This window comes from Calonectris borealis, chromosome 8 (assembly GCF_964195595.1).
Source record: "Calonectris borealis chromosome 8, bCalBor7.hap1.2, whole genome shotgun sequence".
Lineage (NCBI taxonomy): Eukaryota > Metazoa > Chordata > Aves > Procellariiformes > Procellariidae > Calonectris > Calonectris borealis.
Window position 1 is genome coordinate 32,946,814 of NC_134319.1, and position 13,859 is coordinate 32,960,672.

The 13,859-nt window shown below is 50.6% G+C and overlaps 1 protein-coding gene across 1 annotated transcript in view; it reads right to left on the reverse strand.

The window, feature by feature from the left end:
- PAPPA2 (pappalysin 2) overlaps nt 1-13,859 on the reverse strand; it is a 93,118-nt gene that overhangs the window by 50,407 nt on the left and 28,852 nt on the right. The window contains exons 4-8 of the mRNA XM_075156875.1: nt 6,512-6,805; nt 5,575-5,767; nt 4,195-4,316; nt 1,813-2,305; nt 1,134-1,262 (exon numbers count right to left, since the gene is read on the reverse strand). Of these exons, the coding sequence (XP_075012976.1) occupies nt 1,134-1,262; nt 1,813-2,305; nt 4,195-4,316; nt 5,575-5,767; nt 6,512-6,805 (1,231 nt within the window). The remainder of the gene's footprint in view (nt 1-1,133; nt 1,263-1,812; nt 2,306-4,194; nt 4,317-5,574; nt 5,768-6,511; nt 6,806-13,859) is intronic.

Sequence of the window (13,859 nt, forward strand, 5' to 3'; positions counted from 1 at the left end):
ATAGAGCTGATGTGAAAAGCTGGCAGAAATGCCTTGATTTGTACCTATTCCTTTGTGCACAGTTATGTATCCCAAAACACAAGGAGCAAAAAAACCCTCAGACATACGTCTCGTGATGCTCAGCCAGCTCCACCCTCATCTGACATGAAAGATCCACTGTGTCCCATCTTCCCACCTTTGGCTCACTGTTCCACTTATGGTACAAAGGAAAAAACTTTCACAGACAAAGCTTCCTGCATGGCCTTCCCCACAACAGCTCAAGAACAGGAAAGCCTGCCAAAAATCTCAGCAGCTATCTGCCCATTTCTGCTCTTCTCACTTTTCTATCAAGTTTGACAACAGAGCTAATGTGGTCATTTGCTCTGTCAGGACCAAGTCTTGAGCTAGTATGAATTCATGCTAAAACCACACCAGACTACACCACTTTAGCAGCTAGCCCTGCTATAAGGCTCTTCGCCTTGCTGGGTCTTGTATGATAGCACCATCCCTCCTGCACTTGCTTCAGTTGTCCACTTTCCTCACGCTGTTGAGAGCGCTGTTTTCAAAAGGAAAGTGATTCTGAGTAACCTGGATGTTGAAGTCTGAAAAAGCTGAAATATGGAAATTTGGCATAATTATCCCCAGACAGAGCAGGTGAACCACTGGAGCCTCCCAATGTAGAGGTGGTGCATCCCTCATCATGTGGGGTCTCTAAGCAGAGACCAGACAGCTCTCTAAAGACACTACACCATGCGGGACTGTGCTTGCTGTGGAACCTACTCCTGCAGGGCCACAACCATGTGCCCTGTGCAAAAGGTTATATTGGCCAGTCCCAAAAGGTGGATCCCTTTGGGAGTCAGATGGCATGACAGTTCGCTGAGATGGGCCAGAACCCAACCACTGCAGTCAAACACGGAGGATGTTCAGGTTTGACCCCTCACCCAGATCCTGCTTCTCAAAAAGACTGTCTCCATCTCCTACGCACATGGCATTTTACAAAACACAAGCTCTATAGTCAAGTCTGCTGGAGGGATTCAGTGCAGCATCTTCAGTCAAGTACCCATGGGTGGAGGACCAACCTGGTGCTTCCCTTTGGGGCAGGATGACCCGACAGCTTAAAGAACCTCAGCTGAGAGCTTGAGTTTTTGACTTACGTGGTCACCTTCCCATCCCCACAGTAGGGTGCTCCGTGGACATGGACGAGCAGTGGGGAGGCTTCTCCTGAGGTTGTCCCAGAGACTGCCTGCACCTGGTAGCGGTACACCTGCCCAGGCGTGACTTCCCTGCAGGAACAGAGAGGACTTGAAGAGCAGGAGAGAACAGCCCATACATCTGCAACAGATTTGCTCACCACAGCTATAGAAATCACGTGTGTGTGCGCCCATGGAGTATCACAGTTTGACATACGTCTTCGTACTCTAAACTGCCAGAGGCAGAGACTGCGGGAAGAGGGTCTCTGCCAGGTCGTGCAGAGGGGCCTCCTGCTTATTTTCCTTATTTCCCTAGGGTCTGAGCTGGGGAGAAGTGGCATTAACTCGAACAATCATTTCACTGATTGTGTTGATGAGGAAAGTGTTTCCAGGTTTATTAAGCTTCTTCTAGTTAGCCTGGGCTCATGGGGAAGGGTCATGCTAGCATGGTGGGTCTGCAACAAGCTTCCTCAATGCTGAATAGGGAATCTGCTCGTGGCATTGAACGTGGTAATTCCCGGCGTGGGGGGAAAAACAAAACACAAGCAAAACCATCCAGGGATTCAAATGCAGGACCTGAGGAGGTCATCAAAACTGTCCCAGCCACCCACTCAGCCTGCGACAGCGCAGCCTCGTCACTCACGTGTCGATGAACTGGCGGTGCGCCTGTGCCGGGGCGGCGGGGGATCCGTTTGCAAACGGGGGGTCGCGGAGGACTCGGTACTGGATCAGCTTGCAGGTGGAGCAGAGAGAGCTGTGGGGCATGGAGGTCAGCAGGGCCGTGTCTATCTCCATCCTCTCATCAAAGGTGTAGATTTTGACTCCGAACACCTTTTTAGGGATGTTGAGCTTCACGGTAAAGGGGACATCACAGAAGGTGTCCAGGGGGCCCAGATGGATGGACTCCCCCTGCTCTGTCAGGACTTCAATGTCAGACAGCGCCTTGGGAGAGCCCGTGGAGAGATAGGTGGTCCAGAGGGTGAGGGAATCGGGGTAGACGGGGTGCAGGAAGCGCAGCTCCAGGATGCAGCCGTCCGGCTGGGGGCACGGCACCGTCATGTTCATGTGGTACAGGTGGAGCTCCGGACTCCAGGCTTGCAGGCTGGGCTCACAGGGCTGATCCACGTCCGGAGGCCCTGGGCAGGAGGGAAGAGGAGGTGGCTGATGAGAACCAGGGGACAGCTGACCTTACAGGGGACCCAGAGGGGTGATCGTCCCTGCAGTACCCCATAGGTGCTTATGCATCTCCGTGCTATAGCTGCACACCCATGCGGGTAGTGGTTTTGCACCCACTACAGGCATGTTCCAGAGCTGGTGGCATCTGCCCTAACATCCTAGAAAGTAATAAGCACCACTATTCTCCCAGCTCCTGGGTATGCATACAAGCACGAGGCTTGGCAGATCTGGTGTCTCACAGCCCTCTATAACAGGGACAATGGTATCCACACGGCAGCTGGTCACCAGTGCCAAGCTCTAGAGACAGCCTGGACACAGCTGGGGGACATGAAGCTTGCTCTGTAGTCTCATGGGCACAGAAGGCTTGCCAAGGGCACCTGAACGCCCAGTCCCTGTGGCTCCATGGGTTTGGACACAGGCTAAGTAGAGCAGAGACCAAAGCTTTCCACAGGCACGTGCTGGAACAAGTCACAGGCAGAAAGGGACCAGGTCCAAAGCAAGCCAGGGAAGCAGCTCTGGAAGGCTGTTCTTCCACCAGGACCTCCAGGACGGTGCCCAGGCTGACCTCCCCAGCCTGGTGGTGGATTAGCGCTCAGCAAGAGAGTGGGCTTTCAGTCTCAGAAAGCATCACTGGAATTCATCATCCTGTAGTAGAAATACCCTTGACTTCATCAACATTTCTTAGGGCCCAATACCAATTCAAAGCCTGCATCCATTTAATATCAGTCTTCTAAACACCATAAAACCTGTCTCTTTTTCACCAGAGCAAACATGCACTTGTGATAACTGCAGGTCATGCATAGGAGAAAACAACATCCAATAATTCTAGAAGCAGTTTTAATTTGCCAATGAATCAGACAGGCAGGGGAAACAGGAACCACTGACAATATACATGAGCTAAGCTTTGATTTGTTTGGTATCACTCAATAAGCACAAATTTGATTATTTCTTTAAGTTGATTTTCCCCCCTCCCTCAACTTGCAGTGCTAGCAAGAGATACTTAAAGGGTTTTCAGACACAGAATCTCAGCTACATCCTGACACTCCTGTTCTCAAACCATGGGCCACATCCCAAAGGTGTAATCCTGTCCCAACTGCACTTTCTCTGCAACCACCCTGGCACATTTTCAGTCGACCTCAGTGGCTCAAACGTGCAGATGCACAGAACCAACAGATCCTCTGGCTCCACGTGGTTCAAGAGCAGCATCTGCACTACATACAGCTCACAGGATCATTTCACCCAGCCTCCTGCCTCCTCTGCTTTGCCTTTGGAGAAGTCGAGGCAGTGTGAAAAGCTCCTATAGCAGCTGCATGACCCTGAAAGCCACCACCATGCCCACAAGGTGGGTCTCTAAACCAAGAGAAGTCCCAGCACAAGAGAAGTTGTGACACCCTGCTGTTCACCTTGCCAGTGAGGAATTACATCCAACCCAGATTGCCCAGGATTTGGTACAAGACTCAGTGGGACTGAGCAAGGAGCTCCTCTTGCTCCTTTTGGACAAGGCTGCATCAAAGCCTGTCAATGCCTCTGACATTGGATGAGGTCCCAAGATCTACGTTGTAAGACTTTTATTTCAATGAACTGCCCCTCCCTTTCGACCAGTATCTCTCGTTAACACCTTCCTGGGCAATGATTTGGGTTAATATCGGGATGTCAGTTTGTTTGTCCAAAGCCAGCTGGAAGTTACCAGGTATCTCCTGGGCACCTAGAATTCCTTCCTGCAATAAAGAGCCTCCCCAAAGAGGAGACATCTCACTCTCTAAAAGAAAAACACCTTCTTTTTCTTTCCCAACAAGATCTCATCTCTGTCCGGGAGATTCACAGCCAGGGGAAGAGAGGACATGTTTACCTTCTGCTTCTTCTGGGGTCCAGTAGCCGGAGGAATCGCAGACCCGAGGGGAAGAGGCCTCGTGCACATACTGACGGAAGGTGCCGTCCTCCGCACAGTCATCGCAGAGCGTGTCCTCCTCCCTGCAGACAGAAGACAAAGGCATTGGCATGTCTAATCATGACCGCTTAATTTTCCATCCATGTTTGTCCAGGCAGGATCAGATGGGAAGTTGGAAAAGCAAAGCTAAGCTCTCAGGAAGCCCCTAGGCATATCATTCTGCTTGGAATAAGCTTTGTCAAAGACAGGAGAATAAGAGTGACCGTGGGACAAACGGGGTTTAATCTCTCCTCTTCTACAGGCTCTCTGGGTTATCTCGGATGAGCCATTGAATCCCCTGCTCCCCACCCACAAAGCAGAGCTAACAGACTTCATGCTTCCCGAGGCAATGCCTCTGCAGTTGGGTGGGCGCACTTGGGTCTATCTTCGCTAAGCCCCAGAGTCAGGTTTTTGGCTTTTGTCACTAGTGCAATGCAAGACAGTCACAATAATGTCAATTAAAGAGGGTACCGCTGTGCTCTCCAGGAAAAAAAAAAAGACTTTTCTGTGATAAAGACCACCCTCAGGCCCTTTCCTTGGCAAGTTTGTCACAGGGGATGCAGAATCCCCACCGTGAACCAGCTCCTGAGCGAGAGCAGGGGATGGATCTGAAGACCCAGCACCTACCTCCTAGACCTGTGTTTAACATATGCTTATGGTCCCATAATAAAAGCATAGACCTAAAACCTGGTGGAAGCTGAAATGTTTTGGTAATAGGGGCTGCTGAATAGAGGCATTGGTGGCATATCCAGGTCCTGGTGACTCCCCAGCATTGGGGAGAAGGAAGACAGCCACCCGGCGCTCAGGGCCACGCACTGCTTGCCAGCCAAACAACTCTGGTTCCTCAGTACCGTTTCTCTGGCTTGAAAAGTTTCCTGACTTACCCCCAGTTAGTTACACCACGAGTCCGTGACAGTGCTGGGAACGAAACCCAGCTCTTGCGGTTCGAGCTCCCTGCCTTAACCACAAGGCTGCATTTCCTCCTGGTAAATGGCTATTTTATACAATAAGTGCTAAATGAAGCTCATTTTTCATTCCGTGATTGCACTCCGGGGTTTAAGAATTGGCATTGCCTCCCGACGCTCTTTGGCTTCCCCTCCCGGCACCCTGACAGCAGAAGGCTTGCAGGAGAGCCCACGTGCCAGCGGGGCCATCGCAGCGGCCCTCCTCTTGTGTCTGAGGGCTCTGCTGGAGATGACCAAGGGGGAAAGGGGATGGGCGGGGTCTGCACCAGAGGGTCTCTTGTCCCTTCTAGCAGGCTCCTGTGCAAGCCCAAGACCCTTGCAACAGCAGATCTCTTACCTCTCGTGGATGACACCGCTGATGGGAGGCAGCCAGTAGATGCTGAGGGAGTCCTGTGTCTGCCCCGTGACCATGGGAGGAATCGGGATGGGTGCGGGCTTCTTGCTCTGGCCCCAGCGCTGGTACACCAGGTCCAGGTAGCAATGCATCCGGGCCACTTGGTTGGGGGTGAAGGTGTTGGTGCAGTCATCATCTGGGCAAAGAGAGGCCAGGCTGAGGGTGGCAGGGATCAGCCAGTGGGGCATGGTAATGTGCACCCTTCCTGATCTCCAAACTCTGTTTTGGAGACCTCTAGGGAGACCTGGGAGACACCAGCGTGTGGTGGCTCTCCTGCCAGGACTCTCTGGTGTCGTGTGTCCCCAAAGCCACAAGATGGCACTGCCTCAGCAGCTCCACATCCCCGCACTTGCTCAACACCAGCTCACACCAGGTCTAACGTCTGGGCAGTGCCACCATCCTCATGGGACTCGCGGTGGGTCAGCAAGGGGTGACAGGATTGCTCTTCAGGCTTTGGTCCTCCTGGGCTGACAGGAGGAACACCAGCCCTCCGTGGCATGCCTTTGGAAACCAAGCCAAAAGGGCTCAACTCAAAGGTCCAAAATTATAACAGTAGTAGTAATAATAATAATAAGTAGTAATAGTAAAGTTGCTTCAGGACTGGAGAACAAAGGCACACCACCATACAGAGAAGAACGGCCTTGATGCATGTCCAATGACAAACTGGCAGGGAGGGAGGGATGGAAACAGCCTGCAGCAAGAAAGGGGCTAAGAAGCCACTGCAAGCACAGGCTGCAGCCTGCCACATCCCAACGCACCAGGAGGGACCACATCAGTCAGGGAAGGAGGGAAGGGACTATCGATGGAGGCGGAAGGGAGAGAAACGCAAGCTTCTAGGGAAGGTGACCCCTTACAATTTCTAATGACGAGTACTCGTTACCTGTGTAACTCATGTAGTTGTTGAAGGGCGTCCCTGTGAAATGTGTCTGGCCGCAGGTGTCATTGGTAGGGTCTGGATCCCGACAGAGTTTACTCTTTGGGGTGGGGGCAGTGTCGGCACAGAGGTCTCCCGTCTCCATAGACGGAGTTGTCTCCCTGCAGGGATCGTCACAAGATTCCCGCTCGCTCACTCCCTTAAAGACATGGTACAGCCCCAGGACATGTCCCACTTCATGGATCATGGTGTTCGTGTGGCCGTGCATACCATAATAAGCAGGGTTGAGGACAACTCCACCTAGAATTGCAAGTACAGAGAACATCATCCAGAGAAAGAGACAGCGGGCAGCCGCCGTTACTCACCTGTGCTAGGGAAAACTCCTCCCATTGTGCTTCCAGGTCACAAACGAGGTGCCAGATGGAGATCTGAAGATGGACATATTCACCCTCTTGTAGCAGTTTGCCCTCTTGGAGTGGAATGGGGTGGGTGGTTTTTCTTCCCCTTCTGATCACACCACTCCCCCCAACATCTTCAACCATTTCCCTCTGTGTCTTTTTGCATGTTTATAACTCAGTGACTGCTTTGGTTCACACTTACAACTCCAAACGCGGTTTGGAGGCAGGGCACCAAACCAAGACATGCTGTGAGTTTACAGGGATAATCTTTTGAACCAGGGGACAGAAGACCTTCCCTAGCCCAGACACGTGGCTAAAGCATGACAGCTCCCACGGCAGGGGAGAACAACAAGGTGCCTAGCAAAGTCCTGACGCACTTGGCTGTGCCAACTAGAAGTCACCTTCAGCACAAGTCCATGTGAAGATTCAAATACACTGCCTCTGGCCCCTACTGAGAAAACATCAACGATCTATTGCTTCAATCTCCAAACCAGACCCTAAGGAGTAAACTAAAACTCTCATGAGGTGCTGTTGCAATCCACTAAGCTTCTACTACAAACCTGACCTGAATTCACTGTGTATTTTAGAGTGGGATTTTCCAAAATGCAGCTTCTGAAGATCCCTTCCTCCCCTTCAGAGGGATTTGCATGTGGGCAAGGTGCACCAAGTAAACCAGGCGAGAACCCCCCACCCATCACAGTCCTACTCCTCTTCACTGAGGCACCCCAGCCCCTTGACTCAAGGGGGCACAAAGGGGCAGTTCATCTCCAATCCAGTTTGGTGCAGGTTCAACTCTCAAAGATGCTGGAGCATGGGTACAGACTAAGTCCCCCAGAAACTGCCCAGAGCTTCCACCTCATACTGAGAGCAACAGCATGGAGCTGGAGAGGGACCCATGCTGATCCTTCCCTAAGCTGCCCCTTGGCTGCAGGACAAGGTGCTTGTCCTCTCCTGCCCACCCGCCTGCGATGGGAAGAGCAAGGATCAATGATGCTGAGGAAAGCCAGGTGGAGCAGTGCCTTCCCTTTGCTCACTGCCAGCATCTCCAACCCCTGACCTGGGATGCACACCCTGTACTGACAACTCTGTACCACATCTGTTGAGAAACTGTCCACAGAGGATGCTCAAGAACAAAACATCTCTCTCCTCTCTGGCCTCCTTTTATTTCTTTATTTTGCCCAAATGAAAATCTCTTTGGAAACTCTACTTTTTTTCTCCCTGCTTTGAGGCTTTTCATTGGCCATTTCCTCCCCTTTCCTCTTCTCGTTTCCTTGCTCCAGCCACTATTCCATGCTGCCTTACAATGGAGGAACAAGGGCTGGGGAATATCAGCAAGACGAGGGGGCAAAAAGCAGACCCCCAGCACGTGCCCAGGCTGACTCCAGGCAATGGGAGGCTGTTTTTACCCAACCACTTTTAATCCAGACAGCTTGGATGGCAGTGCAGCGAATAGTTGGCTCCTTCGTAGCTTGCTCCCTCCTTTGCAGGGCCCGGGAGAATTTACTGTGCCAGCTACCTCACAGCAGAGCCTCTGCTACTGCATCTCTGCTGATGATTGCTGCACCTGCCAGCAAAGTTAAAATTGGCAGAGGGCCACCGTGTGATCCTGTCTCCAGCCACAGCATAGACTGCTTGAAATCTGCTCCTGGATCAGCTCCATGTGCTACTGGACTACCTCATGTCCTCAAGAACAGGGTATTCCTTCCAAGAGAGGGCTTTCTTCAGATCACAGTGTCCCTGGCAGGACACCAGCAGGTCTGTGACTCCTATGGTGGAGCCATGCTGGATGAACACTGGGTTGGGGCTGGAAAGGGGCCTTCGGAGATGCTTTGAGCAATTCTCTCGAGCCCAACAGGGTTGCAAGAGGGTGAAGAAATAAGGTGGCATCTTCTATGGAGCATCCTGGGTGCGTGGCTCATGGAATGGGTGAGAGATGCCACTACCCTGTCAAGTGGCACCGTTTCTTAGCTAAAAATTCATGTTTGTTGTTCTTCCGCCCCACAGTGTGGATCTTATGCCCAGGGCAGCTTGGCTTTAGGCAAAGATGGGTCACGAAGTAGCAGCATTCCCTTTCTGCCTAGCTGTAAAACACCAGAGCAGAGGACCTTGCATCCCATCAGTCAGCTCTTGACCCTTTAGTTGACTGGAGATGGGCCACAGGAAGGTAGAGAGGTTGAAGAATCCTTTCGGGACCTTCATGTTGTGTCCTGTCAATCATTAGGTTTTTGCAAGCCATCCCTCTCTCGATTACCAGGCTGGTAAATGCTACAGATAGCAAAGAGCATCCCCCTGATGGAGAACCCAGTGGGCACATAAAAAAAAAAAAAAGCTGCTTCTCATTTTAATCAAAACAGGACACGAGAGAAGAAAGAACAGAAAGAAAAGGCATCTCTGCAGCCAAACCCAAGCCTGAGCAAGGCAGGGGGCTGCCTGCCCAAAGGTCTAAAAGGAGGAATGCACACGCAGAAAGAAAATAGCGTTCATAAACAAATCAGTGAGATGTGAAAGCCCTGCATGCATCCTGCGGCACCAACCACAAGGAACGGCTCTGAGCACCAGGGGCACGGGAGGCCCTGTGACCAAGCAGCCTTCCTCCCAGCAGAAACCCAACACTCTTCCCATGCGGGGGAATAAATGGGATTCCAGTACAGGGAGGGAGAAAACTGTCACAGGGGAGGGATGCCAAGGCTGGGATACCCTGTCCCTCCCCCTCCTCTCTGCTGGATTCCCCTATCCCTTTCCTCCCCCACACTCCACAAGGACGATCATATTTTTAGTACTTTTTTTTTTTTTTTATAGCTAATTAGATGGCAGGATTAGAAACAGCATGAGAACTCTGCCTTCCTTCCAGAACGTCCCTGTCCCTCCATTCCCTGTCCCCACAGCTCCCTGATGAGCTGGGAGAGCTCCCAGCTTCGGACCGGGAAGTTGTATTTCCCCTCCGCAGGGTCCTGGCAGTGAAGGCAAGATGTGGAAATGTTCGTAACATCCCAACAAGACCAGCTTCCCCTCTCCCTCCTCTGCAGATCAGGCTTTCCTTCTCCCCTCTGCCTCCTCCTGCCCTGGAAGATGGGCTAAATTGGACTTTGAGTGAACTCTCCCTCTCATGCCTGAAAACCAGCCCAAGGAGACCCCCAAGGTCAGCATTTACACAGCCAAGCTAAAAACTTCAATGTCATGTCCCTGCGACATCAAGGGGCTCCAGCACTCCAAGGCAGGTGAACCAGAGTTTTCTTTGGACTTGCTCACCCAACGGAGACCAGGGAGCTGGAAAGCTCCAGGTCTGGCCTCACAACATCGTCTCCCTCCAGACCAGACCTACCAGCTACAGAGCTGGTAATATCCCTGTCCTGGTTCCGGCTGGGACAGGGTTAGCTTTCTTCCCAGTAGCTTGGGGGGTGTGCTGTGTTTTGGGTTTGGCGTGAAAGGAGCGTTGATGGCCCATTGATGCTTTGGCTGTTGCTGGGTGATGCTTGCACTGGGAGGGGGGAGCACAGCCGGGGTGGGGGACCCAGCTGGCCAATGGGGTATTCTATACCATGTGACATCATGCTCAGTATAAAAACCAGGTGTGGGGGGGGGGGGCTCGCCCCCGTACATGACACGCGGTCGGCGAGCGGTTGTGTTGCGCATTGCCTGCTTTGTGTGTTCTGTTATTGTTGTTGTTCTCATTGTTATTATTACTGTTCTACTTAGTTTTATTTCAATTATTAAACTGTTTTTATCTCAACCCGGGAGCTTTCCTACTTGTGCCCTCCCGATTCTCTCCCCCGTCCCACCGGGGGGGGGGTGGGGGGAGGTGATCGAGCGGCTGCGTGGAGTTTATTTTTGCTGGCTGGGGTTAAACCACGACAGTCCCCAAGGTCAAGCCTCAACTCTGCTCAAGCAACAAAAGGTGCCCAGTCCATCAGTACGGTGAATGATTAGCACTGGTGTGGACCCGCCACTTCATCTTCACTCACACTTCCCTTGGAAGCTCCCAGTCCCAGGACATTGCCCTGCTTCTAGCCATGATCAACGGCAATACTGAAGGACTCCGATTCAAGCCAGCCCCCAGGAAGCCAACATGTTCCTGGGTCAGGGCTGTCGTAGAGAACGCATGCTCAAGCAAGCACGGGATCTTTAAACAGCAAACCACAAAGCTGAACCTGTATCACAGGGCCAGTCTTCCCCAAACACTGAGTCACGGCAATTAATGGAACAAACGCATGACGGTTAGTCAGACAGGAAGATGGCCATTGCTTAAGGTACCTTTGATGGAACGGCTGGCCCTCCTTCAGGATCCACTGACCTCAGCCAGATATATGAGCTGGCCTCAGCTTATATAACTGCAGAAAGTATTTATAAACATCAAATATTCACAATTCCCTTGCCTTTCGACCATGTTTATGCAAATACAGTTCACATGCAGCTACACATGAAGTTTAAAGCGTCTGCGTTATTACATTGCTAGGGTTTTTGAGGCAAGGCTTTCCACTGCGGAAAGCTAGATTTTTTATAGGACAGGCGTTCTTCGACTCCTTGTGTTTTGTAGTTAAAAAGATTTACTTTTAAGTTCTCAGAAAATTCATTCCAGACTCCAAGCAAGAACTCTGAATTTGAGAGGAACTCACTGTGATTAAGGTGGAAAGACCGAGACAGACAGTATGGTTAGAGGGAGCGGTGCAAACAGACCTGAGATTTTCTACCTCTGCTGCTAGCTGGCTGCAAGTTCTCTCTGCCCAGGAGCTCCACAGCAGCTGAAATACTGCCTACAGAAGTGTCATAGACCAGTTCACCCTCTCCAAGTCAGTAATTATCTCTTATGCTTCAATGAATGTAGTTGCTGTTGGTTGGTATTACTACTGGTCTAAAATGGTAAACCGTCCCTAAACCTTCAGAAAGGCTGCTTGAAATTCAAATTTACTCAGGAAAATAATCTGGATGAGAGCAATAGATCTGTAAATCATCAGCATAGGAATGGTCACTTCATCTCTAGTCGCCCAAGCATAGGTGAAGAGAAGGGGATGAAAAACAAAGCTCACTGAAGACTTCCAGAAGGTGAAGATGGCAACAGGAAGGTGAGGAGGACCCTCTTGAAAGACACAGTCAAAGGTCATGAAAGAATGGTTTCCAGGGAGTTCAAAGTCCAGCTGGCAGATTAAAAAACATCTAGAGAAGAACTGATGGAAAACAGTTTGGAAACAGTATGTTTAGTAAGCTTTAGGATGAGAGGAAGTGTTAAAATAGAAGAAGGGAAGGCAGTTGGAGAGAAAAAGTCTCATGGTACTTCTCTTGAAAACATCTAAGAAAGTCCAGTTCAGAGAGACAAACAGAGCAAAATCTGACCAAGAGTTTCTGGAGCCAAGAGACGGGTTAGCTTCTTGGAGAAGTCAAGCCAAACTCTAGGAACCAATTTGATTCAGGAGGAGAACCAAAGCATGAGGGGGTCTGTACGTGTGTAGGGAAAAAAATCAGCGTGGGATTTTTGCTCCATGGGAGCAGACAGTGGCATGGGGGGAGCAGAGCCTGTGTGCTGATCTTAATATTTTAAGGTCAAGATAGACAGGAGATTGGCAAGATTCAGTGCGAGGAAAGGAGTCTGTCTTCTTGGAGACAGACCCCTCTCTTGTGTAAAGAGACCCGTCTCCACCCCTGGTCATTGTTAGGTCCTTAAAGCTCAGGAATTTTTCTCAAACTACTATTCACTCCTCCCAAGGTTGTCCTTGCTCTTTCCTCACTGCTTTACCTTCACTCAGATTCTCAGTAGCCTGTCATGAGAGGTTTTGTCAAAAGCCATGACCTGCTCAGTCCTAAGTTTCTTCTGTGCTGGACAATAATATACACGGTGCGTGGTACAAAACACTTGATGATGTGGTGGAGCCTACTGTTTACAGAGAACAGAGTCTGCCACCCGTCCTCCCGAGCTCATTAAATCTAAAACCAAGGACAGCCTTGAACCAAAGTCTTCAGTCTGTGCCAGAGCCTCAAAGAAGTTCAGATCCAGCTTCATACTTCACAGCTCTGGCACCGGAGCCAAGACAACACCCCTTTTCCCCTGAACTGCCGCGGTAAAACCCTGATCCAACATTTCCAGATGGTGCCACCTCTTGTGTCCCTGGCTGGACACAAACACCGAGACCGCAGCTAAATGCGAGCTTTTGATGAAACCAGTAACCCTGATTACCCCTCCGTCCAACTCCTTGCAAGCCATTGGGAGGGGTCTGAGGAGAACATGTGCGGCTGAAGCACTTGCTGTAGTAAGATGATTGTCAAGCTGAGCCTTGGAAGTGATTTCTGGAAGCCGAAGGAATAAATTTCATGGAGATTTGCCTTCCTCAACAAGCAACTGTAGCAATACGCTATTGAAAAAACAGTCCTGAAACTCATTGAGGGAGGGAAACTGGCAAAAAAGAACTTTAAAACAGGTCTTTAACAGCAGTGTAAAACTTTTAAGGATTGAACATCACGCACTTGTAAAAGCAGAAGGTCTAGGTCTGCTGTGCAGGTGTCAGGAGTAATTATTTCCAGTTACTTATTGAGAAACACTTTAGATGTTTTGACTGTAAAGTGTAAAGACCTTTGCCAGAAAACTCCGACATTGAAGAGGTGGAGGGAGAGGCAGGAAAGAGACAGCAGAAATAGGAGAAAACACACAATACATTTACATTCTGGTGAAGCAGTTGCCGTTTTGACTCTTTTGTAGCCTGCCAGGGCTGATGACCTTAAAGGCCTGCCTTGAATTCACTGAAGCCAAGGAGAACCTTGCCTCCAGCAGGTAGTAAGCCAAGTTATAAAAATATGGTTTAATTTGATAGTCATCCTCACATTTGGAGCTGGATTCGGAAGTGGCCAGTGCTCACTGCCTGCTCAGCTCTGGAGTTGCTCAGATCTGAAATCACTGTCACTAAGTTCACCGTTTCCTGAATCCTGGAAGGTAGACCTGGAAGTTCCCAGAGAAGCCAAATATGAGTCTA